General features: G+C 42.1%; 1 protein-coding gene across 3 annotated transcripts; it reads right to left on the bottom strand.

The window, feature by feature from the left end:
- Positions 1 to 1,529: 1,529 nt before the first annotated feature.
- Positions 1,530 to 26,792, bottom strand: LOC129830294 (acetyl-coenzyme A synthetase, cytoplasmic-like). Of its 3 annotated transcripts, none has more exons than XM_055892766.1 (18): positions 25,799 to 26,791; positions 24,089 to 24,284; positions 11,412 to 11,607; positions 11,084 to 11,156; positions 10,390 to 10,465; positions 9,850 to 9,961; positions 9,349 to 9,396; positions 7,652 to 7,789; positions 7,264 to 7,434; positions 6,620 to 6,753; positions 6,087 to 6,219; positions 5,812 to 5,868; positions 5,639 to 5,719; positions 5,380 to 5,488; positions 5,132 to 5,200; positions 3,964 to 4,140; positions 3,706 to 3,780; positions 1,530 to 3,587 (listed from the first exon to the last, which is right to left on the bottom strand). In XM_055892766.1, the coding sequence occupies exons 1-18, from the start codon at positions 25,923 to 25,925 to the stop codon at positions 3,460 to 3,462; spliced, it is 2,100 nt and encodes a 699-aa protein (XP_055748741.1). In that variant the 5' UTR covers positions 25,926 to 26,791; the 3' UTR covers positions 1,530 to 3,459. The 3 variants fall into 3 exon arrangements, with proteins under 3 accessions (XP_055748741.1, XP_055748742.1, XP_055748743.1); XM_055892767.1 differs by having other exon boundaries at positions 9,349 to 9,393; XM_055892768.1 differs by lacking the exon at positions 9,349 to 9,396 and having other exon boundaries at positions 7,652 to 7,850; positions 9,923 to 9,961; positions 25,799 to 26,792.
- Positions 26,793 to 27,644: the final 852 nt, after the last annotated feature.

The following is a 27,644-nucleotide window of genomic DNA, read 5'->3' as shown; positions in this document are numbered from 1 at the left end:
TGATGGGGGTGATGGAACTGACTCTGCTCCAGTCCTACAATTACACATGTATGGGTGCAATACACCCAAGTACACAAACAACCACGTACAGTAACGCTAAGGCTGGGAATTGCCAGGGACCTCATGACACGATCACAATACTTAGGTGCCAATACGATATATTGCGATTCTATAACACACACACACAGAACGATTCAATAGTGTAATTTGATGTTCCAAACTTATTGCTCACTATAGAGATAGATATTTTTTTTGATCAGTCAGGGAAATATGTACTGAAAACATGTTGCCTCGCTATTTCAAAACATGGAGAACAAGCTATAGAATGAAAAATACTAGCGTTTTAGCGCAGATACAGCCGACTAGTGCCAGCTAATGCTACATACAGTAGGAAATAAATACTTTAAAAAAATAAAAAATTACACACCGATAATTGGAGTCAAATATTATCCAAAAATAATATTGTGATGTAACTAATCGACCCCCCCCCACACAAATGCACAGTGTGAGAGGGAGTGTCCTATGATTTACATAATGCCTCAGCGGAGCTGCACTTACTAGTCAGACTGCAGCACAAACAAGACCAGCTCCATCTCTTCACAGAAACTGCAAGTAGGCAATATAACTGGATAGCCAGGGTCTACTATTATTGACCTGAATATATCTATCACCATGCCCAGAAGAAGGTTGCGAGGATGAAAGGATCAATCTGAGATTGCTCAGATTTCATGTGTGGAGGGAATGCTCAGAGAACAAAGCATAGAGGCAGATACTGTAGGACCCATGCTGTTCATGTGCACTAGTTATGGATTTTGATGCACAGGAAATACAATAACCTGACATAAATGGGGTGTCCCTGACACTTTTCTTTCACATGCATGCGCACACAAACCACACACACAACCCCCAAAACAAGGACAAAACCCTTAGCTTCACCTGTCCGTGTGATTAACGACCACGGCATCGTTAGTGTTGTTCGCAACACTGAGATGGAGGGGATCGAGAGACATGAACACACATGCAACTGGCTGGCCCAAAAACAAGCACAACGCCATCAATTATTCAGTCCCAGCCATCCCCATTGGCAGCAGATGGCTCATCTTACTGAGCAACGTGGCAGATCATACAAGTGCATATTTAATTTCTATACTAGATAAGCATGATTTCTAATACAAAGACGAAATGGAGACATCAGTTGAAGAATCAATACCAATATATTCACAGTATATCCTCTCTCCAGTCTACACACAATGACAAAGGCTTACCAAGTCTTATCGATGCTCCAACACTGCCAACTTGAGGGTGGTACTAGTTCCATTCCAAACAGATAGTAGGTTCCCTTCTAGGGGAAATCTGAAGAGGAATCAAATTGAACACAATGGAGGGGGTGTGGATCATTAATCTATGTATTCATCCTAGAAGATATGGTCTGGTGGCTTCCAGTAAACTAGGCAGTTGATGAAACACAGAGCATCAACAAATACACCAAACATTTGGGCAGCTACTACAATTCAACAAGCCAGACAATACACTTTTTATTTGACCTTTATTTAACCAGATGAGTCAATTGAAAAAAAGAAGAAAAAAAATCTCATTTACAATGACGACCTGGCCAAGATGAATGTACACACACACACACACACAATCTGCAGAATTATTTAAATTTACAGCAGCAGCATACCAGTATTCTATAATACATTCACACTTTTAAATAATACACGTTATTTTCTGACCAAGTCAAACTATATGAAAAACGGATGCTATACAAAAACAAAATAAACAGGGAACGACTAAGGACTTTCTAACTCATCTTATGATAATGTATCCAAGTGCACTTGGAAGAAAAAGAATGCCAATTATAGCAGAAAATACTAAATTATCGACAAGAAAGATAAGTCGTCCACGGATTTGTTGACAGGCAGCAGAGCATCAAGTAGTATTTCTGTGATACTCATGTCTCCTAGAGTATTCTGCTTCTAACTAAACAATTCCATCACATCCATGCTATGCATCATGTCACGTTCAGTCAGACACTGAACGTGGACACATAACTGGACACAGTATAGGTCTATCATCGTTTGCATATAATATCTGTCTGCTGACTGACAGATCAAACTGGCTATACGGAAGAACACTACAGGGAAAAGACGTGGTAGAGTTGAGGAACCTGAGGATTTCAGAAAACATGTTATAGCACCATCTACTGGAGAATGTAAGCAAGGTCAAGACAAAATGCACAAAGAGGTGCGAGATGAGAGATGCAAGTGAATGAATAAGATGATTAACAGCACTCCAACATGCCCAGGACAGGGTTGTATTCATCTGGGTATGCAACAGAAAACATTTGAAACATTTTGCAAGAGGACAAAATTGAGCATTTCTTATTGGACAAATAAGTTTGTTCTTAATTAACTGACTTGCCTAATAAAATAAAGGTTAAATTAAAAAGTCAGAGTAATCCCTCTCCGTTTGTTTTCTACAGATTAGTGCCTAGTGAATACAACCCAGGTTCCATTCAAAATAATGACCACTAAAACTAGATGAAGTAGTCAAGTCAAATTAAAATGAGTTATTGCATGTCGCTTTGATACAAAGGGGCAACAAAAAGATAAAATTGCAAAGCGTAAAAACATTTTTTGCCCAGGCCCTAATACCAGAAGTTATTTCAAAACAAAACACCTACACGATTATAACATCCAGCTTCAATGTTATGTTGGCACATGAACACAATGATAGTTCTGTTATTAAAAAAATTATAATAATAATAATCTAAATGGGTCCTGCATTTTATGTTTGGTCCCACTTTTAAATAAACAACAAGTCTTCATTAGAACTACAATCATGTATAAGCGAAGTCCTATGACATAAAGGACAATAACAGGTCCTTCCATCTACGCCCAATATGTCCGCCCCGCCCCCCATGACATTTGTTCATGAATGACAGCAACGTTCTACCACAGCACCGGGAGCTGAAGTCCAGTAGGTAGGCGCCATAAAAGGTTTATGCGTCCTTTAGTTGTTTTTTCAAAATGTGACCTTTTCTTTCTAGTACAATCATCCCACACTCACAGACTAAAAGAGATGTACACACTAACAAACTCCCTCTGTCTCTAGATTACAGAGGGAGTAGAAAATACATCCACAACTTAAAACATTACAAGCATGCAGACACAAACACACATAGCGATCCTGTCAACCTGCAAAGAAAATAAAACGACAAAAGTCTACATACTTCAAATGAAAAAAAGCAAACTTTGAATCTAATAGTACATCAACTGTACTTTATAACTGAGGAGAACAGAACTCCTGACAAACTAGAGGGATGTGTTTCCTCAAACCCAGTTTTGGCTTGAGCCCCACAGTGAAGGCTCTACAGTTCAATGCATGCATCTCCTTCTGCAACTCTTCCTCCCAGCTTTGCCCCGGCAGGGCTCTCTGGCTCCCTCTGCAGGTGGAAGCTCACACTGCGCCACAGCAGTGGTTCAGGAAGAGCTGCTCGATGACCGAGGAGTCAGCTAGCGTGGACAAGTCCCCCAGGTCCCGCTCGTTACGGGCGATCTTACGTAGCACGCGCCGCATGATCTTACCTGTATACACAGAGAGGAAGAAAGGCAATTTGGTCAATAACGCAATTACAAGCTCTCATTCAGAACGGCTTTCAAAATCACAGTGTAAAATGTAGCATCATATGCGCTATTCTCTCACCTGATCTGGTCTTTGGAAGGCTTGGTGCGTTCTGTATGAAGTCGGGGGTGGCAATGGCACCAATCTTCTCTCTCACTGTCACAACAGATAATACACAGCATTAGTCATCTGAACATCCTCAATCCCAGTTATAATTCATCTGCTTCAACACAGGAACCTATCGTCTCCGAGATGCATGTAAACAAGGCTGGTGCCTTCGAGGACAATCCCTTTAGTCATGTTCAGCGGCAGTACTTGGCCTAAGACGCAGGCAAACACCTTGTTTTTTGAGCTCGGCCTCCAGGGTGCGGTTGAAGCCGACTCCATCGGTGAGCGTGACAAAGCAGTAGAGACTCTCCCCCTTGACAGGGTGCAGCCGGCTCACCACTGCTGCCTCGGCCACCGCCGCGTGCTCTCCCAGGGCTGACTCCACCTCTGCCGTGCTCAGCAGATGGCCTGGTATGTGTTCAGTAGGGAGAAAACCTTTAGAAACAGGGAGGTACTAGCTAAACTTGTCCAACACAGATATTCATTTTCTGTTGCAAAATTTTGTGCTACGGTGTGCCCTACTTAACATGACCCAGATATGCATAAACTCCATTGACAGGAATATAGTACAACAGTCTACTTATCTCTGAATCATATTTCAGTGCTGGAGCATGTAAGATAACATTCTCTATCAATCAGTCAGACCTTCTTGGAGGACTAACTTTACCTAATATTTCACAACAGCAGAACACTATTCATGATTCTGAAAATGAATCAGGCATTGAGGAAATCCTTGATTTAGTTTTTTTATTTTTATTCATTGAACCAGACATTGTAGATTCTTCTGATAACAGCTGTGGGAGGAAACGGTGCCGTTGTCACAGGAAAAGTTGGCCCGAGTTTCTAAATCCGTGGAATGCCCAGCGGAAGCAGAGGAGTGCCATATGTGGAGAGTGTCCAAACGAGAACGCAAAGGCTGTTATATAAAACACCTGTCTCCGGATTACATCTTCAAACTAAGGGCATCCGTGACAGAGGGGGAGAACTGGCAACGCTTAAAAATACTAGTTCAAATCACGACGTCAGAGATCTATCTTCAGGTCGGAGCTCTAGTTCCCGAGTTGGAATTCCGAGTTGGATGACCGTTCAAATAGATTTTCCCCAGTTGGAGCACGTTTTTTACCCCGAGTTCACAGTTGTTTTGAACTCTGCATTAGAGTTGGAATCATGGTATATTGTGTAGCTAGCTAGCTACAAATCTAAAACAAAAGACTCCACTATGCAAGCAACCATTTCACTGTACAGTTTACATCTTCTGTATCCTGTGCATAATGTAATATGTCCTACAACACGAAGGGGAATTCCACCATTAGCAGCAGGGCAGAACAAGAGACCACATAGTACAGACATAGTAACACTACGCATTACATTTCACAGAGCTCCAGCTGATAGTACTGACCTGAGACATTCAACATGTCATCCATCCTCCCTGTGATCCAGTAGTACCCATCCGTGTCCCTACGACAACCTGGGGGGGGAGAAACGGTAATACATAAGTGCCGTTTACAGAGGGTCCTGATTTAAACAAGTATACATAAAACAAATTGGAAGTCTATAAAATGATGCCACTTAAAGAATACATATTTGTGCGGTATTCTAGAAACATCAGTCATGATGGTGCTCAGGACCATGTTAGCCTCATCTTACCATCACCACTGACGTAGTATCCAGGGAATTTCTTGAAATAGGTGGTCTCAAACCTCTGGTGGTTCCCATACACAGTCCTCATGACTCCTGGCCAGGCCTGTTTGAACACCTGAGGAGGAGGACAAGATGCAAGGATGTCCAAAGTCAAAAAAGTATTGAAAATCCAATTCATCAAATGCCGACAACATATAGCATATAAGAGAATTAATTACTTTTGCCGCTAAATTAAAGTACTGGGTAATTTCTACAGTTCTCTTACTAGGTAACCCTCGCATGGTCCCTCCAGCTCCTCCCCAGACTCATTCAAAATGGCTGGGACAACTCCAAAGAAAGGGAAGGTCTGGTGGAGGAAAGACCAGAGAGCAAATTAGACCGACTCGGCCCTCATAATGAGAGGAATGGAGAACTTGATAGAATCAACGTAACACTTACAGCAGAGCCAGGCTTCATGGGCGTGGCAGCGGGAAGAGGAGTCAACACGTGGCCACCCTGAGAGAAAAACAAATGGAAAGAGAGATTCAGTCACACACCAAAAGGACAAAATGAAACTACCTTTCAGTATTTACAGTGACAGAAAGAGGAGACATGTCGATGCCGCAAGGCAGCTACCGTGGCCCGTTATTGTTTTCTATTTTTACTGGAAACAGCTGTGTGTGCTGAATTCAGAGGAAGACCAATGCATTAAAAACAAACAAGTGGGTACTGACGGTCTCAGTCTGCCAGAAGGTGTCGACCACGGGGCACCTCTTCTCCCCCACCACGCTGTAGTACCACTGCCACGCCTCTGGATTGATGGGCTCCCCCACCGTCCCCAGCACCTTCAGAGACTCCCGATTGTACCTGACACACACACGGGGAGGGAACGTGTTAACCTGGAAGACACACTCCCATAGACTCACACAACAAGACAAAACCAAACATGCAGGCATTTATGTATATAGCAGTATATTGAGAAGGCAAAAACAGACCGTCTACTGTACTTAAAGGATAATTTAAGCAGATGGAACACTCAATAGCCCCATCTGTAGACACTGACCCTTTTTCTGTATGAAGTCCTGTCATATTCAGGCCTAGGTTGTGTTCAATAGGGCAGAAATGGTTGAAACGGTGTCAAACCATGAAGAACTGTCCAACTAGAACAGTTTTGTTTTCTGTTGCAAAACATTTTGCGACAGTGAGCCCTAATGAACACAATCCTGGTTAGGAACAGGGTGTATGAGCCAAGTGTGTGGAGACTCACTTCTGGACGGGCTCGCTGCCATACTTCATGAGGAGGCGGATGGCTGTGGGCGCCGTGTAGAACTTGGTAACTTGGTACTTGTCCACTATCTCCCACATGCGGCTCACATCCGGGTAGGTGGGCAGACCCTCGAACTGGACACCGATCAGATTCACATCACAACAGAGTCAGAGGCAGTCACAAAATGAGGCAGATTATGTCAAAACAACTCTATGATCATAAACTAAGTCATAATTGGCTGTCTGATATCAAAGAGAATGCCGTCTCAACTACGTGAGGCAGCAGAGGTGGAAAATAACATCTCCTTTGATCGCTCTCCTCCGGTTTAGACAACTTTTTTATGAGAAGACATTTTAATCAGTCGCTGTATGAGATGAGTCACAATAAAACCATGACTTGTTTACAACAAATATCTCTACACAGTTTGTCAACATGGACTACGGAGGTTTTTGACACCATTTAAAATCATACGATATTATAAACCTGTTGCACAAAACTTGAAGCGGAAGACCAGAAAAGCAACAAGTTCCTCATAATTAATCACAAAAAGCATCGGTGTCTAACTGGCACCCTACTCCCTATATAGTGCACCACAGCCCAAACGGAACTAATGACAGTAGTAAGCCTGAAGGGCCGCCACTCACCAGGACGCTGGTGGCGCCGTTGGCCAGGGGTCCATATGTGATGTAGGAGTGGCCCGTGATCCAGCCGATGTCGGCCGTACACCAGTACACGTCGTCAGGCTGGTAGTCAAACACCAGCTTGAAGGTGGTGGCCACGTAGAGCATATAGCCACTGACGGTGTGTAGAACACCCTGACGAGAAAAGACACACATGATCATGACAGCAGCGCTGGCGTGCAGGTGAAGAAAGAAAAGAGTGCAAAAACCTAGAAGACACAGAGGGGGGGGGGGGGGGGGGCAACAAACTGGAAACGTGACCGAGAAAGATGAAGACATGCACTTTCGTGTTTCCCGAGTGGGGACACACAGACAGAAACGGAGTGTAATTTTTGCGTGTGATATTGTGCACCTTGGGTTTCCCCGTGGATCCGCTGGTATACAGGATGAAAAGGGGGTCCTCAGAGTCACACCACTCCGGCTCGCACTCGTCAGACACGCCACTCAGCAAGCTGTGCCAGCACTGATCCACCTCAGGGTTCCACGGCACCTGGCGGAACCACACACAGAATATCTGACTGGGTGACACGGATAGCTGAATGTTCACAGCCCTGGCGAGAGACCGCATCAACAATACTGATTAATTCTATTCAGTCAAGAGCAACATCCAAGCCTAACAGACAACACTCATATTAAGCAGTAGGAAGAAGTATTAAATGCTTTTAAAATCGCTTAAATCAGAAGTCAGCTCAAATCAAACCTGCCGCTTCGACGAGAAAGAATAGAACAAACGAGAGAATAAGAAAGCGAGAGGCCAGGGAATCAGCAGTGTTTACACTTGAGCAGTCTGTGAAACAACAGTGAGAGAAGTTAGCAAATAATGCAACTTCCAGAATTCATAATCAAAAACGCATCTCCCAAGCTGCTGTTCTTGGGGGTTAAACGTCACTGGTGGGGTTAATGAAATATACTGTACAGATGTTCTTAAACTATGGGTAGGGTCCTGCGTTTTCAGCCAACTTTTATTGTCGTAGCATTTCTGAAAAATGCCATACATGTGCATCACATTGATAGCGTTGCACATATACTGATATACACCGAGTGTACAGAATATCGGGAACGCCTTCCTAATATTGAGTTGCATCCCTTTGTGCCCTCAGAACAACCTCAATTCATCAGGGAATGGGCTCTACAAGGTGTGGCAAGCGTTCCACAGGGATGCTGGCCCATGTTGACTTCAATGCCTCCCACAGTAGTGTCAAGTCGGCTGGAGATCCTTTGTGTGGTGGACCATTCTAGATAGACATGGTGAAACTGTTGAGTGTGAAAAAGCCAGCAACGTTGCAGTTCTTGACATGGTAAAACCAGTGTGCCTGGCACCTACTACCATACCCCATTTAAAGGCACTTAAATATTTTGTCTTGCCCATTCACCCTTTGAATGGCACACATACACAATCCATGTCTCAATTGTATCAAGGCTTAAACATCCTTACTTAAACTGTCTCCTCCCCTTCATCTACACTGATTGAAGTGGATTTAAGAACTGACATCAATAAGGGACTATAGCATTCAACTGGTCAGTCTGTCGAGGAAAGAGCAAGTGTTCCTAATGTTTTGTACACTCACTCAATGTATATTGACAGTGCTGCACAATCACAGTAAGAGAAATATTGCCATTATCTATGGCAGGAAACGAAAGGCCCCACTGACGGCACGAGAGATCAATATTGATACACTACATCTACATGGTGAGTCAGGGGTCAATTACCATTTGAAATCTTCTAGTCATTGTTGATTCTTCAGTGTTGCTTTCAGGTCAATTCAAACCCAATGATCTTATCATCTTAAGTATAGGTAAAAGTAAAGGCTCAAGCCAGGCAGAGAAGGTAAGGGACCCCAGACCAGTTGTGAGCAGAGTGCTGTTAGTAAGACCACTGACAGAGGGAGACCCTCTATAGACAGCAGTTAAGGTGTTAATATAGGTGTAACACAGGATCGACCCCAGGGTTAGGCTACCGCTGAGAAGAGGATCAGACAGAAAGGTGTTTAAAAAACAACAAGGAAACAAGAAATTCAAGAAATTCAAGCTCAGGGAAATCTGAAATACCTGAGGGACGGGACGGATTTTCTTCACGCCGTCTTTCTGTTTCTCCTGCTAGAAGGGGTTAATAGAAACGGTTATTTCAACAGACATTAAAAAAAAAGAAGTGGGGTGGCGTCATGTCATTCGAACTGTGACATCTGAGACAACGCCGTACAGGGACTATCTATACTTCTCATCTTACACAAACATCAAGGAAGAAGGCAAAAGCGTCGACTGGTTCAGGAAATACAAGTGGAAAAACAAAACACAGGAGGGAGTTAACATTAAAGGGATAACGACTTAAGCCATTATTAACTAAACAGTAGCCCCCGTAGCATGTGGTAAAGTTGATAGACTTGCCCTATGAACAAATGGGTCGTATTCATTAGGCACCAACTGGAAGAAAAGGGAGGGACTACCTGAACTTCTTAATAAGCGACACCCATTTTTATTTTCCATTGCAAAACATTTTACTATGGTGTGCCCTGATGTATAGGACAGTGGAGCTTCTGCTGCTGGTCTCACCTCCAGGTCAGGACAGGGCCGCTTGGCAGGGGGGGACTGGGAGACCAGGGGAGTGGCCTCCGCCTCCTTGGACAGATGTTTCAGCATGATACACCTCTGAACTGGGAAACTCCTGGCAGACGGAGAAGGGGGGGGGGGGGGTAGGTAAGACGAGGAAGAGAGAAAGACGAGAGAGTCGTGATTCACATGAACAAAGTCTTCACAGCCCTCTCTAGGTAAACACACAAAGGAGACATCTAATGGAGGCAAGCATGGGCATGTGTTGTTGTAAATACCAAGACAAACCATCTCTTCAGGAACGGCAAACCGAGTAGAAGTGTGTAAATGCGACTAGCTAGTCCAGAGGAGGCTGCTGAGGGGAGGACGGCTCATAACGACTGGAACGGATTGCATAGAAACCATGCGTTTGGTGTATTTGATACCATTCAACCGATTCCGCTCCAGCCATTACCACCAGCCCGTCCTCCCCAATTAAGGTGCCACCAACCTCCTGTGAGCTAGTCAGATAAAGCAGTGCGTCATGAAAAGCTTGGCCCTTACTGGTCCCTGCATTTCTGCAGCGCGTCGTCAGCGATCACCTTCAGGTTGATCAGCTTATCTCCTCTGTAGAAACCATCTGAGAGAGAGGGGGGAGTTCAGAATGGATGAGGTGAAAGGGTGCACACCGAACAACGCCATAGACAGGACGTTACTGGTACTGTAAGATGTGACTGTCAGTGAACTGGCATGAACCAGTCACAGCCTGGGAACAATCTTCATCTTGATATTTTGAAACTCACTGACTATGAAAAGGAAATGATTCCGTCTTAGATTATATGTATAGCTAAGTGGCAAAACATTTGAGTATTGAGGGATTTCAGATGGCAAACAATCCCAAAATGCACATCTAGGGTTTTAGTATAACTTAATAGTAAAAAAAACAAAAAAAACTTATAGTCCCCTTAGCAACAGTCTTTATTAGAGGGGAGAAATTGCCAATGACCACCCCACTGGCGCACACAAAGGAACCCCATCTAAAGAGGTTATGGTTATAGCGGTTATACAATTAAGATAAGCGTCACTCCAGATCAATATCTGTAGAGTGATGCGGCAAGCCTATACACTGGGCTCTCTATGAGAAAAATAAAGCAGGGCTAATTAAAACCGTGGATTAGGAGGTCATGGGATAATCTATGGCACTATAATCCAGCTAATAAGAGTTTCATTATTACTGCAGTTTAGTTTGCAGTCTCACCGGCCGTGATCAGCAACGAGCACTGGGAGTTCAGGATCCTATCGCACAGCGACTCTGCCGAAAAGCCTGCAAACTGGAAAGCACACAAATAAAAACACAAGTACACTAATCAAATACACTGTGCAGTGTGTGCGTAAGTGTTTGCCTTGTAGGGTGTGGGTAGGTAGATTTGTTCCTTCGAAATCTGTACGAGGAAAAGCTGGTAAAATGGCTATTCCATCCATTTAGCACTTAAGTGGCTTAAGTCGGCGTCTAAATCAGGCTGGTATGATACGTACCTAAAGGCCACATCCAGACATGGTTGAGATGGTGGCTGTTAGCTACTCACCACGATTGAGTGCACGGCACCGATGCGGACGCAGGCCAGCATGGCCACCACCAGCTCCACCACCATGGGCATGTAGATGGACACGCGGTCACCCTTCTTCACCCCCTGGGACTTGAGCACGTTGGCAAACTGGCACACCTGCTGGAGCAGCTCTCCGTAGGTCACCTTCATCATGTCGCCAGGCTCATTCCCTTCCCTGTGATGGGACCAACAACAGATGTATCATACATAATGTTTGTATACATGTTTTCCCGACCAAAATGACCATAGTTTTAGTCATGTTTTCGGGATGCCAATGTCCAGTGCTCAATTTAACCACTGTCCGATTAATTAGAGTCGATTTCAAGTTTTCATAACAAATCAGGAAAATCTGCCTTTTGGCCGACGATTATATTGCAATCCACGAGGAAACTGCGTGGCAGGCTGACCACCTGTTATGCAAAAGGACCTTGTGGCTGCAAGGAGCCAAGGTAAGTTGCTATCTAGCATTAAACTTATCTTATAAAACAAATAATCAATCTTAACATAATCACTAGTTAACCTAGTAATATCATCAACCATGTGTAGTTAACTAGCTTGTCCTGCGTTGCATATAATCAATGCGGTGCCTGCTAATTTATCATCGAATCACAGCCTACTTCAACTTCGCCAAACGGATGACGATTTAACAAAAGCGCAGTCGAGAAAAAAAGCACAATCATACATAACCATAAACATAATGCCCTTCTTAAAATCAATACACAGAAGTATATATTTTTAAACCTGGATATTTAGTTAAAATAAATTGATGTTAGCAGGCAATATTAACTAGGGAAATTGTCACTTCTCTTGCATTCAGTGCAAGCAGAGTCAGGGTATATGCAGGAGTTTGGGCCTCCTGGCTCATTGCGAACTGTGTGACCGTAATTAATTTGCAAGAATTTTACATAATTATGACATAACATAGAAGATTGTACAATGTAAGAGCAATATTTAGACTTAGGGTTCCCACCCATTCAATAAAACATGGAACGGTTCTGTATTTCACTGAAAGAATCAACATTTTGTTTTCGAAATTATAGTTTCCTGATTTTACCATATTAATGACCAAAGGTTCATATTTCTCTGTTTATTATATTATAATTAAGTCTATGATTTGATAGAGCAGTCGGACTGAGCGGTGGTAGGCAGCAGCAGACTCATAAGCATTCATTCAAACAGCACATTCCTGCGTTTGACAGCAGCTCTTTGCAATGCTTGAACCACAGCGCTGTTTATGACTTCAAGCCTATCAACTCCCGAGATTAGGCTGGCAATACTATAGTGCCTATAAGAACATCCAATAGTCAAATCAAATGTACTTATAAAGCCCTTCTTACATCAGCTGATATCGCAAAGCGCTGTACAGAAACCCAGCCTAAAACCCCAAATAGCAAGCAATGCAGGTGTAGAAGCACGGTGGCTAGGAAAAACTCCCTAGAAAAGGCCAGAACCTAGGAAGAAACCTAGAGAGGAACCAGGCTATGAGGGGTGGCCAGTCCTCTGGCTGTGCCAGGTGGAGATTATAACAGAACATGGCCAAGATGTTCAAATGTTCATAGATGACCAGCAGGGTCAAATAATAATAATCACAGTGGTTGTCGAGGGTGCAGCAGGTCAGCACCTCAGGAGTAAATGTCAGTTGGCTTTTCATAGCCGATCAAAGGTATATGAAATACAAATGGTATAGAGAGAAATAGCCGACACGTCATATTTCCTATAATAACTACAACCTAAAACTTCTTAACTGGGAATATTGAACCACCAGCTTTCATATGTTCTCATGTTCTGAGCAAGGAACTTAAGAGTTAGCTTTTTTACATGACACATATTGCACTTTCACTTTCCTCTCCAACACTGTTTTTGCATTATTTAAACCAAATTGAACATGTTTCATAATTTATTTGAGACTAAATTGATTTTATTTATGTATTATATTAAGTTAAAATAAAAGTGTTCATTCAGCATTGTTGTAATTGTCATTATTACAAATATATAAAAATCGGCAGCGGCTTTATTTGGTCCTCCAATAATCGGTATCGGCGTTGAAAAATCATAAAATCGGTCGACCTCTACTCAAAACATTCCCTCATACCAACATGCTCACAAAGCTCGTGCTCACGATGGATCTAGTCTAGCTAAGTCTCATGTGCCAAAAGGTTGAAGTAATAAAGTGACATTTTGCCTCCGCTTTACTCAGCAATGTGCCTGAGCTGTGGAATAATTGATCTCTTGAAATATCCTCTTAAAACGAAAAACGCATGAGTGGCAAACTAAGGACAAGCCCACTGATTTGGTTTGTTGCACCACAGTTTACAGGGAACATTTCTCACAGGGTGTTGGCTAGTTTATATTCTCAGCTATTTTATCATCAATTCATCGAGCCTTGTGTAATATTAAGCAATCTAAGTTTCACAATCTGCTTTCCACCCCCCGTAAAAGTATGTTTTAGGATGGCACAGTGATTGCTATCCTTAGGCATGGAATGTGGGATAGATGGGTGAACTTGATAAGTGACCTTTGCTCTGACTTCCCAGCAGTCTGTTGGGGCTCCTGTTATGGGCCAGTGTTCACACAGAGGTATGACATGGCCAACTGTGTTAGGAGGGACATAGTGCTTTAACAGAGAAGCAAACTTGCCCAGTAACCAGACTTTAAAACAGAATTGGTCATTTTTTTGTAGGCTGAGGAGCGCATCGCAGTAGCCTTGTTCTATTTCACTGGGGCGAGCGGCCTTTCCATCACCTACAGTCTGAGAGTACTAGTAGATGCGCATCTGAGATCACATAGCATTTTACATTCACGTCATTTAGCAGAAGCTCTTATCCAGAGTGATTTACAGGCGCAATTAGGGTTAAGTGCCTTGCTCAGTGGCACGTCGACAGATTTTTCCCCTAGTCATCTTGGGGATTCGAACAAACTACCTTGCGGTTACTGGTCCAACGAACTTGAACACTAGGTTACCAGTGTTCTTGTAGAAAGCAATGACTCCCCCATTGCTGAGTAAAATTTGCTATAAGTGGGCTAGAAACGAACTAGCAAATAATATCAACAAATGTGCAAACTTGGCTGCACAATGGGGGAGTCATTGCTTTCTACAAGAACACAAATTTGTACATATCAGTCTATGAAAAGCGAGCTTTTGTCTTAGAAGGGCAAAAAGTGTCCTATTTTGAGACCGGCTTGAATTTGCAAATAAGCCAATAGGCAGATGGTCGCATACATTTTTGTGTGATTGTCTGTATGGTAATAATACATTTAAATTTGTAATATAACACAATAGCGCAATTTCAAGTCACCTATAATTTGAGCTTTCGGACAAGTAAAACATTCATACAAGGGTTCATGTCAAGCCACGCATAACGCTAAAAAATGAAAAAGTGTAGGCCTACATTGACCATTGTAAGCCATCATAGAAGTCAACAGCTATATCCATGTGGAAATGTTACGGCATTTCCTCCATTGGTTTTGTTGATAGGCCTTCATCAGGGATGGGCAACCTACGGCCCGCGGGATCATTTCCCCCCCGCGGATCAGGACCGAGTTTGAGAAACCCTGAGTTAGCTGGCCGCTACACTATCTAAACTTGTAGTAAGAATGGTCAAATTACCAAAACTGCAAACATATGGCAAAATGTGAAGGAATTGCAGGAACTTTGCTGTAATAATGGTAATTGTTCTATCCTCCCCATAACAAATTAGTAGAACTGCATGAAATTACTTATATAACTAAATATGTTCTCTCTTCGCTGTCATGAAGGGGGACGCTAAGATGTTTTGCTAGCAAGGCTAGGGCAGGCTCTGACAACATGTGTGGATGTGGGTACGCAGACCCACAAGCCACTGCAGCCCCTCGATGAGCTAGATTTTTTGGGCCCCCACCTAGGGCTGTGCTGGTCATGAAATTTCATCAGCCGGTGATTGTCAAGCAAATAACTGCCGGTCTCACGATAAGTGACACCGTTAATTAACATAAACACATTTGGCATCTCCTGGCTTCCACACAGCCTACAGGCCACTGATGCAGACCTTTGGAACATCTACATTTTAAAAAGTCAAATAAATACATGGAATATAGCATACACCTTCACAATAAATCCATTTTTTGTTTTAGACAGGTCTAAAGAAGCATGATACGAAGAAAATGTAGTCCATCTCAGAAGAACAGAATAGCATACTCCGAGTTGTCCTTATGTTAGGCCATGATCTGGAGATGCAAAATTGCTGTGGGCTACACTAGTTCATTTAGAATTCCATGACATTATTTTATAGTATGAAGAATAGAACAACAAAGCTGAATAAAATAGGAAGGATATTTTCTCCAAATGATTTGAGGGAGTGCGCAAATGCAGCTATTCTTTGTTGACTGGTTAACAAAGAAATAGGTACCCGTATATGCTTCATTTAGAGTTATGTAACTTTAGATGGAATACAAACGTTGGGCTATATGTTTACATTTTTAATACATTGTAAGGCTGCATGATGCGACTAATGATTATTTGAAAAAAGTCGCTTGAAAGGCTTGAGCTCTGCTTTGTTTTTTGTGCAGGCTGTACACACTTCATCAGTCTCATTCACAATTTGACAAGCACTTGCTAATGCCTCAAATTTCCTGGCGGCATTCCCCTTTGTGTGACCGTAATGCAGCCTAAAAAATCCATGCCCTTTGCAGCCAGCAGCCGTTGTGCCCTTGGTCTGGAGTGCTGCCTTGTGCCTTTCTCCCTGAATGCTGCCTGTTCCGAAGCAACTCTCACTCACATAGCTCTCTGTCACGTGATCAGGTATTCCTCACAGGCTACAAGTGAAGACAGATATCAGGGACGCAACTGCGGACATCCTTATCCAATTCCCGAGGTGCATATTGAAGATATTGGAAGAACTGTTCACAGTTACTTTGTCAGCCAACAAGATGAGTAGGCCTAACGAAGAGCAAAAGCACTAGCCTGTCAATCTACTGTTCCCCATAGTACAAAAGCTGACCTATTCTGTACGAGAAATAAATATTCCAAACATAGTCTGGGACAGTTGTGGGATGTGATAAATCCTAAATTAATTCAACCACTAGCATCAGAAAAACATCTTTATGAAATGTGGCTGACGCAACAGATCAAAACATTTAGCTTAAAACGTTGATAAACTATTAGGCTATTTCATCACATTATAAGCACAGCAATGCGAACTTGGCAGTATGGCTATATGTGCAAATGTTCCACTAGCAGGAAAAAATCATTATCAAAAGTGACCGCAAATGCGATTATAGATGTAATGACTTTATTATAAAAAAAGGTGCATTCTTAAGGTGAAAATGTTCTTTCCCAAACTTGAAACTCACGTGCTGCTTATGTATGCCAGTTAGGCTCTACACCACTTGTAAAGCAGATTAATCTGCTTAATTTTAACAAGTTATTTGGCAACTTCAGTTATGATACAAACCTTATAAAAACATATAGGCCTATGGGCTAGGCTACACGAGTAAATATTTGGCAAAAAAAGCCATTGTTTCTTACCTTATGCTGGGCATTACTGACAAGTGAATATATCATTCACAAGTGATACGCTAATATTGTCACCTATCAGACTACTTTTTATTTAATCGTGTCTTTACATATACTAAATAATGTGTGAAATCTGTTTTGACTTAGAATGGAAAATTATCACGCACCTGTCTCGAAATAGCGGCAGGGGGAAAAAAATGTGCACTTAACTTCTCTTGGGTAGGGGGCAGCATTCGGGAATTTTGGATGAAAAGCAAGCCCAAATTAAACTGCTAGCTACTCATCCCCAGAAGATAAGATATGCATATTATTAGTAGATTTGGATAGAAAACACTCTGAAGTTTCTAAAACTGAATCATGTCTGTGAGTATAACAGAACTTATTTAGCAGGCGAAACCCCGAGGACAAACCATCCAGATTTTTTTTTTTTTAGGTCACTAAAAGGGACCTTCTTGCAGTTCCTTGCAGTTCCTACCGCTTCCACTGGATGTCAAAAGTCTTTAGAAATTGGTTGAGGTTATTCCTTTGTGTAATGAAGAAGTACGGCCATCTTGAAGGAGGGTCACTTGAAGTGTCCTGTTAGAAGCGCATGACCAGAAAGCTACAGTGGGGCAAAAAAGTATTTAGTCAGCCACCAATTGCGCAAGTTCTCCCACTTAAAAAGATGAGGCCTGTAATTTATCATAGGTACACTTCAACTATGACAGACAAAATGAGAAAAAAATTCCAGAAAATCACATTGTAGGATTTTTTATGAATTTATTTGCAAATTATGGTGGAAAATAAGTATTTGGTCAATAACAAAAGTTTCTCAATACTTTGTTATATACCCTTTGTTGGCAATGACAGAGGTCAAACATTTTCTGTAAGTCTTCACAAGGTTTTCACACACTGTTGCTGGTATTTTGGCCCATTCCTCCATGCAGATCTCCTCTAGAGCAGTGATGTTTTGGCGCTGTTGCTGGGCAACATGGACTTTCAACTCCCTCCAAAGATTTTCTATGGGGTTGAGATCTGGAGACTGGCTAGGCCACTCCAGGACCTTGAAATGCTTCTTACGAAGCCACTCCTTCGTTGCCCGGGCGGTGTGTTTGGGATCATTGTCATGCTGAAAGACCCAGCCACGTTTCATCTTCAATGCCCTTGCTGATAGGTTTTCACTCAAAATCTCACGATACATGGCCCCATTCATTCTTTCCTTACACGGATCAGTCGTCCTGGTCCCTTTGCAGAAAAACAGCCCCAAAGCATGATGTTTCCACCCCCATGCTTCACAGTAGGTATGGTGTTCTTTGGATGCAACTCAGCATTCTTTGTCCTCCAAACACGACGAGTTGAGTTTTTACCAAAAAGTTATATTTTGGTTTCATCTGACCATATGACATTCTCCCAATCTTCTTCTGGATCATCCAAATGCTCTCTAGCAAACTTCAGACGGGCCTGGACATGTACTGGCTTAAGCAGGGGGACACGTCTGGCACTGCAGGATTTGAGTCCCTGGCGGCGTAGTGTGTTACTGATGGTAGGCTTTGTTACTTTGGTCCCAGCTCTCTGCAGGTCATTCACTAGGTCCCCCCGTGTGGTTCTGGGATTTTGCTCACCGTTCTTGTGATCATTTTGACCCTACGGGGTGAGATCTTGCGTGGAGCCCCAGATCGAGGGAGATTATCAGTGGTCTTGTATGTCTTCCATTTCCTAATAATTGCTCCCACAGTTGATTTCTTCAAACCAAGCTGCTTACCTATTGCAGATTCAGTCTTCCCAGCCTGGTGCAGGTCTACAATTTTGTTTCTGGTGTCCTTTGACAGCTCTTTGGTCTTGGCCATAGTGGAGTTTGGAGTGTGACTGTTTGAGGTTGTGGACAGGTGTCTTTTATACTGATAACAAGTTCAAACAGGTGCCATTAATACAGGTAACAAGTGGAGGACAGAGGAGCCTCTTAAAGAAGAAGTTACAGGTCTGTGAGAGCCAGAAATCTTGCTTGTTTGTAGGTGACCAAATACTTATTTTCCACCATAATTTACAAATAAATTCATTAAAAATCCTACAATGTGATTTTCTGGATTTTTTTCCCTCATTTTGTCTGTCATAGTTGAAGTGTACCTATGATGAAAATTACAGGCCTCTCTCATCTTTTTAAGTGGGAGAACTTGCACAATTGGTGGCTGACTAAATACTTTTTTGCCCCACTGTAGCTACAGTTGGTATTAATCCTGTATTGAACACAGATCATCCCGTCTTCAATTTGATCGATTATTTACGTTAAAAAATACCTAAAGTTGTATTACAAAAGTAGTTTGACATTTTTTGGCAAAGTTTACAGGTAAACTGAGATATTTTGTAGTCACGTTTCACAATTTGGAACCGGTGTTTTTCTGGATCAAACGCGCCAAATAAATGGACATTTTGGATATATATCAACGGAATTAATTGAACAAAAGGACCATTTGTGATGTTTATGGGAAATATTGGAGTGCCAACAACAGAAGCTCGTCAAAGGCATGAATTATATTTTTATTTCTGCGTTTTGTGTCGCACCTGCAGGGTTGAAATATGCTTCTCTCTCTTTGTTTACTATGGTGCTATCCTCAGATAATAGCATTGTTTGCTTTCGACGAAAAGCCTATTTGAATGCTGAGATGTTGGCTGGATTCACAACCAGTGTAGCTTTAATTTGGTATCTTTCATGTGTGATTTAATGAAAGTTTGATTTTTATAGTAATTTTTATAGTAATTAATTTGAATTTGGCGCTCTGCATTTTCTCTGTCTTTTTGCCAAGTGAGACAGTAGCGTCCCGCCTATACTCAGATTTTTGGATATAAATATGAACTTTACTGAACAAAACACACATGTATTGTGTTACATGAAGTCCTATGAGTGTCATCTGATGAAGATCAAAGGTTAGTGATTCATTTTCTCTCTATTTCTGCTTTTTGTTACTCCTCTCTTTGGCTGGAAAAATGGATGACTTGGCTCTAACCTAACATAATCGTTTGGTGTGCTTTCGTAGTAAAACCTTTTTGAAATCGGACACTGTGGCTGGATTTACAACAAGTGTATCTTTAAAATGGTGTAAACTACTTGTACGTTTGATGAATTTAAATTATGGGATTTCTGTTGTTTTGAATTTGGCGCCCTGCAGTTTCACTGGCTGTTGAGGTACCGTCCCACATACCCTAGTGAGGTTAAGCAGTGAATGGAGGACACATTTCCAGTGGTTCATTTATGTCAGCCCAGTAGGCTATACCCCTGGTGTAAAGCAAAGCAGTGTGCTTAATATTGGGAAAGTTGAGAAATAAATACAGTAGGCCTAGCCTATGGAAAGCTGATGGGATCCTTCTATTTTTAATAGAGGCCATCCCTCAGTCCTCACGCAATTGCATAGCCTACAGAAATGTGGCACAACGTGTGCTCATGGGCTCTCATGAATTGTTTGATTAGATTTCCTATAACATTTGCATTGATGTCAGAGTGATTAGAGGGACAATAGAGTGCTGATTACCAGGCAGTTAGCAAGTTTGGAATGCTACTAATGACCATCAACAGCATCAGAGCTTGGAGAAGCCTAATTACCGAGACTAAGAGGTCACGTGGAATTTAACTGCCTCCATGACTGACGGTGTGGCGGTAATATGGTCACGGCAACAGCCCTACCCCCACCTCTGGCCTACATTATGCTCAAATAGCCTATTGGACACAATAGCCGACCTAAACCCCCAAGAGTTGATTGACTCATGGGTCAATCTAATTAACATCAGTTAAAGATTCCTCAAAATCTGTGTTTAAGTTAGAGATGTTTTTTTGTATGGTCTGTGTCTCCATCCACCACACCCGCCGATGTCGGCCTTCCGCATCTGTGGTGGAAAGTGGCAGAGCTAGAGCGCTGTTTGTCGAAAAATTGGTCTTCTCACACCTGTAGCGTCCGAAAGGTTTGGCCTACAAATTAATATGACCACTCTACGGAATGATAAGACTCACGAACAGATGGTGTTCTCTGTTTTGTTCTACGACCCCCCACAAGTGTCATGGGACTCGTCTGAAGTCGGTACCGCTGATGTGTCAACTTCTGTCTATAGCGTCCGAACCGTTTGGGCTACAGACTAATGACCCCACGAACACGATGGCATCCTCCATTTCTCGTCTGAAGGTAACCCGATACCGATTTTAAAATGAATGGAAGTAGTTGTGACCCCCCCAAAATAGGGGTTAAATATGTGTAAAACTATTTTTACATAATTCCTGAGCTTTTTCATATCTCCTAGATATAGGACAGACAAAACCTTGTGATTTAACTGAATGCCTCTTTTGCCAGAACAGGGGGGGGGGGGTGGCCCCCACCTACATCAGCACAAAATGAACATAACAAACTACAGTAAAAATTAGGGCATTTAGGGACAAAACCTATTAGGCTGTGTGTAATAAGAAATCTAAAGGAAAGAGAGCACTTCTGGGTCTGGCTGTGAATGTAGATTGAGAAACAATAGGCCTGCCAGATACTGTAGAGGGCCACTGTTGTTATCTCGCAACTGTTTATGTGCAAGCACGAAAAGACCCACGCAAAGCTCTGCTTTCACACAACATGGATTTCTCAATAGACTGTACACTCCTCCCTTTTAGACTGATGTTTATTTATGAGCTTCACTCTGCTCTCTGGTGGAGTCTCACACGACTGCTGGCAGATCAAGGTCATCCAACTAGTTCCCCTCCCCATGGTGGTGACAGAGTGTGACTAAACACACACAAGTCAAGGCAGCCAGTCCTATGAATACACTTTCAGCACTCAGTCAAGATGATGAAACACTCCACTGTTGTAGAGGTTGGCAGAGGACAGAAGAAGAAAACATGCCTGCCTAGCACCTACATCAGCACAGAATAAACATAACGAGCTACAGTACAAATTAGCGCATTTAGGGACAAAAACAGCTAAAGTAGCCTAGCAACAGACGATAGGCTTTCCTATTACAACGTCAGTCCAAGACAAAAAAAAAGTAATTCCTAAATAAAGGACATATCCATTGGACTGAATAAGATAAGTAGCAGTGCCAAAATAATGGTATGAACAGGCTGATGGGACATGGGAACTGATGGGACAGACATTTCACACTTGAGAAGTCATGAGCACAGAGAATGGCATTTCAAGCTACAGCAATGTAAGACAGAACTTTGGACGTTCTGCAAAATCTCTTCTAACTTTAACCAATGTAATGAGTAGCCCGTCAGTACGGAATACACTTAAAAAGGTGTATGTGGTGAGAAGTCAGTTTTCTAAAATCCGAGTTGAGACCTCAGTCACCATTGTACAAGTTCTGTGTAGGCCTAATGTTGTTCATCATTAGCCAATATCTGCGCTACAATTTGCAAGACACGCAGACACCTAAATTAATTAAACTTTGATGTGACTGGGAGCTTGGGTGTCCGTAAACCAATGCATTGAGACTACAGAGTTGCAAAGAAAAAGCCATATCTCAGACTGGCCAATAAAAAGAAAAGATTAAGATGGGCAAAAGAACACAGACACTGGACCTCTGCCTAGGAGGCCAGTATCCCGGAGTCGCCTCTTCACTGTTGACGTTGAGACCGGTGTTTTGCGGGTACTATTTAATGAAGCTGCCAGTTGAGGACTTTAGGCATCTGTTTCTCAAACTAGACACTAATGTACTTGTCCTCTTGCTCAGTTCTGCACCGGGGCCTCCCACTCCTCTTTCTATTCTGGTTAGAGACAGTTTGTGCTCTTCTGTGAAGGGTGTAGTACACAGTGTTGTATGAGGGCTTCAGTTTCTTGGCAATTTCTCACATGTAATAGCCTTAATTTCTCAGAACAAGAATAGACTGACGAGTTTCCGGAGAAATGTTTGTTTCTGGACATTTTGAGCCTGTAATCAAACCCACAAATGCTGATGCTCCAGATACTCAACTAGTCTAAAGAAGGCCAGTTTTATTGCTTCTTTAATCAGAACACGTTTTCAGCTGTGCTAACATAATTGCAAAAGGGTTTTCTAACGATCAATTAGCCTTTTAAAATGATAACTTGGATAAGCTAACACAACGTGCAATTGGAACACAGGAGTGATGGTTGCTGATAATGGGCATCTGTACGCCTATGTAGATATTCCATTAAAAAAACAATTCAAGCCATTTCCAGGCACAATAGTCATTTACAACATTAACAATGTTTACACTGCATTTCTGATTTTATGTTATTTGAAATGGACAGAAAACGTGATTTCTTTCAAAAACAAGGACATTTCTAAGTGACCCTAAACTTTTTACAATAGTATGTATGTATGTATATATCCTTTATTTAACTAGGCAAGTCAGTTAAGAACAAATTCTTATTTACAATGACAGCCAAACCCGGACGACGCTGGGTCCTATGGGACTCCCAATCACGGCCGGATTTGATACAGCCTGGAATCGAACCCGGGACTGTAGGACGCCTCTTGCACTGAGATGCAGTGCCTTAGACCACAGCGCCACTCGGGAGCACTGGCACTACAGAGATCAAAATTAAAAAGTGAAACATTGTTTCCCAAAATCAGACTGCGAGGCTTGTATTGATTAAGCCCCGCTGTACCAAACTAAATGCTAGGTTGGAAGCAAGAAGAAATAATCCACGAGATGAGATAAATACAAGAGAGGATTCGGACAGGAACATATATTCTTATGGCGGCGCAGTGATCATTTTCAGATTTAACTATTAGCATGCATAGGTCTGCGACGCTAACACAGAAAGGCTTGGAACGCTGCTCGTCCAATCAGCAGCCAGGATCCAAACAACCAATTTTTTATGTGTATTTTTGCATCTCAACTTCAACGCTCACTTATACCAACATAACACACAAATAGCTAACACATCCCTAAAGAACCCATCCAGCACTAGAAGCCCATTCGTCCTCATGGATTCACTATTCATTCATGGGGACATCTTTGAACTGAGGCTAGCTTTCACAAAGGAGGGGGGGAAAAATATTTGATGTGAGTAATGCGCAATGAGGCAAGAGACGAAGGACCAAGGATCACTGTTGAACCATTTAGCCTCCTCTCCTAGCATTCCATCCCATTGTTCCTGAGGGACACCCCCTCTCAAGCAGAGAACCATAGAACGACCAACAAGAGAGTGCTTTGATAACCTCCGTAATCCCCTTGACACACGCACACACTGACCAGTAGAATGCCACTTTGTCCCCAAGCTTCCTCTCATGAACGTTGCGGTCAAGGACGTTGTAGCAGATGTTGGTGGTGGCCCCCTCCATGCACTTGATGTAGATCTCCCCCTTCGTCACGTCAAAGTTGTAGTCCAAGAACTGGCCCGTGTGCTTCGACTTCCAGTAGAAGTCTTTCGCAATGTCACCCCAGAATTCTGGAATAAGGAAACAATGAGCCATTATGATGACCACTAACAGGTGGTTGAAAGGGACAATCATGCAAGGCCACCTGCAGCCTCCACCACCAGGAAGAACAGAAATGTCAGACAGATGCATTTCTTGTGACATTTCCAAATGTGTAAACACTCATGAACTGCCATCCATGTTAGACAGATAAAAAAAACAGTATTACTGCATGATGTTGGCTAGCTATCCTTATCCACCCCTGCAGATATGAGAGAGCCTGAAGCGAGGCAAGTAGGGAAGGGGTGTTTCATGCACATTAGCACAGAAATATTAAGGATATGCTGGCAAAATGTATACATTGTTGGGTCCCAAGTAAAACAAGACCTACTGGCATAAGTTTAGTTTATTAGGATCCCCATCAGCTACTGCAAATGCAGCCGCTACTCTTCCTGGGGTCCACATAAAACAAATACACAAAGTACAGAACAGCTATAGACAAGAAGATAACATTAAATTCAAAATAAAGTCACAAAGAAACATATAAACTATTTACACACTATTCATATATAGAGTATAGTTAAATCTTTTTCTAAAGAATATAGGCGCTGTGATACAAGATGTTTGTTTTTGAAAGCTAAACTGGCTTTTTGCTTGAGTAACCTCTGGCGGCAGAGCACTCAATGACGCCATGGCTCTATACACAACTGAGCGACTCATTAAATCTGTGTTTGGTTTGGGTATCGTGAAGAAATCCATAGTGGTGTGTCTGGTGGGGTATGTATGTTTGAAGTGTATGCAAATACATTATACAAGGGGTTAGGCATTTACACATGTTTTTCTTAAAGACTAGAAGTAGTTAACTTCTCCTCACCCATGTAACACAGTCATGCATGGTTGTTATTTCTTGGTATGCAGTTAAGGGGAAGGCGTGCTGCTAGGACTTTTTCTGCAACTTAACATATTACTGGATTGTAATCAAGATGGGACAAGATCAGGGCCTGAACAACTAGCTAGTACAGTTGCTCTATGTATCAAAAACACAGATCTATGTATAAGCAGACATACCTCTCCCCATCTTCAAAAAAACTTTATCAATATGACTTGACCATGATAAATGATCATCCAATGTTACTTCTAGTTCAGTTTCTTCAACTTGTTCAATGGTCACACCCTTTATGCACAACTCCAGGCGAGGTTAAGGTCTAAGAGAATGCTTTGAACCAAATACAATGTTTTTGGATGTAGATGCATTTATGAACAGTTTACCCATTCTGAAACGAACTAATTTCTATGAGTCAGTGAGCTCACTGGCGGTAGGTGCTGTGTGGAGTGTGCAATCAGTATACATTCATTTTAGCTTCTTGTAAGACAAGAGGCACATCATTTGTAAAAACAGAAGTGAAAAGGTGTCCGCTCATGCAATACTTGTACTTCCACAAGTTGTTGACAAGGCTTTGATACGCGTATTTGTAGAAACAAAAAATATATATGGGTCACATAAACATATTTAGCAGATGTTATTGCGAGTGTAGCGAAATCCTACCATCTGGATTTTCAATGGATTTCAGGTAGAGTTCTTTGTAATTTTCAAAGTTGGGAACATGAGCATTCTTCTTCAAGGCTCCTCCTGCGTGAAAAACGTCCTCCTTTGGTGCTTTGTCTGGAATCATTTTGCCCTCGAGTCAGCTGCCTAACTAGCTAGCTATCCTACCTATCGATTAGCTGTCGAAATATGAGACAGGTGGAAAGTTACCTAGAATAGTTTGAGGAGAAAATGTTGATATTTGCTCGTGCCCAATGCAGCTCTAGTAACGTACAACTCTAACCAGCCTCCAGTGAGCCACCCTCTCATTGGTCTGGCACAAAAACAAGGGCCAGTTAGCCAAATTAATGTACTTCCTTGTTTGACTGCGGATGCATCTTTAGCCTCCTACTAACTACTTCCACGTTAATGCTTGGAACTATGGTAGCTAAAGAAGCATAATAAAGCAATGTAGTTAGCTACTGAGAAAAAGACAGCTAGCTAACGTATTACTAGGCAGTGGAACACGAAGAAATGAACTAGCAGCGAACTACCTACATCAGCTAGCCATCTCTAGAAAATAGTTAAGTTCAAATATAAAATATACTTTTTGGCTAAGAAAAATGTTTCAATGTAACTGCATTTTGAGTTTGAGCTGGCTAGAGTTCAAATCCTTGTAAGTTTTAGCTAGCATACAATAGCTCCCTAGCAGCTAGGAAAGTAGCAAGCAAACAAGATTCACTGGGACTTGCGAGACAAGGCCTTTCTGTTCGACGTGCTAGGTCGAACACCACTTGACTTGATATGCCCTTCCTTCATTCAAACAAAATCTATTGCATTCATACTGAAATATGACATTTTTATCTGAAAGGGTATCCGTTTTGCCCTGAAGTGAAAGTGGTCTACCGTTCGTCCAAAAACCTCGTTCGTTTAACCGCAGAAACAACGCTAAGGTAGAACGCATGGGAGCGTAGAGGTGTACTCGGTTTGACCCACAACCACCGCAGTCGATCATATTTGAGCAGGCAGGTTTTAAAGGGACCACGAGTCAGAATTTAAGATCCACGGCCACTTAACTTATATTTTTAGAAACTCAGTCGGGGTCTCAATTTACTATTGAGAGTAAAGAATAGTAGAATAAACCAGGTTAAATTTCTTAATTTGGTTGTGCAACAGCAGTTTTTCTCTTATGTCAGTCACTGACAGTCCCTCAATTAGCCATGCTAGCTAAAACTTTTTGGTAACACTACTTGACGCCTAGCATCATCACACTTTATGACAGGGTCATAACCATGTCATAATATCTCATAACAGCTGACATAACTTGTCATAACCTTTATAATATGGTTATAACACTGTCATGACATATTTAGACCTGTTGTGCCATATATTGCATTATTTTATGGCTGGTTATGACACCTATATAAGAGTGTCAAAACCCACAGAATCTACCACACAAGGCAAAACATTACATTACTTACACCATAGCTTACTTGTCAACAGTATGTTCATGTTATATAACATTTTTCTGAAATTGACCATATTAAATTATCATTGTAATTGCACACATCGTTGTCGGATATGCACCTACCCCAATGCTCTGTTTCTGATGACTGGGAAGAATGCAGGAGCATATTTCAGGAGCAGGACATTCTTTAAAAAAATGTATTTAACCTTTATTTAACTAAGCAAGTCAGTTAATTACAAATTCTTATTTACAATAACGGCCTACCCGACCAAACCCGGACGACGCTGGGCCAATTGTGCACCGCCCTATGGGACTCCCAATCATGGCCAGATGTGATGGAGCCTGGACAAGACACCCCCTTTGTGACTGATGACTGACATAAGGGCATGTACCTGATAG

This window comes from Salvelinus fontinalis, chromosome 31 (assembly GCF_029448725.1).
Source record: "Salvelinus fontinalis isolate EN_2023a chromosome 31, ASM2944872v1, whole genome shotgun sequence".
Lineage (NCBI taxonomy): Eukaryota > Metazoa > Chordata > Actinopteri > Salmoniformes > Salmonidae > Salvelinus > Salvelinus fontinalis.
This window is presented reverse-complemented; position numbering and strand designations above follow the sequence as displayed.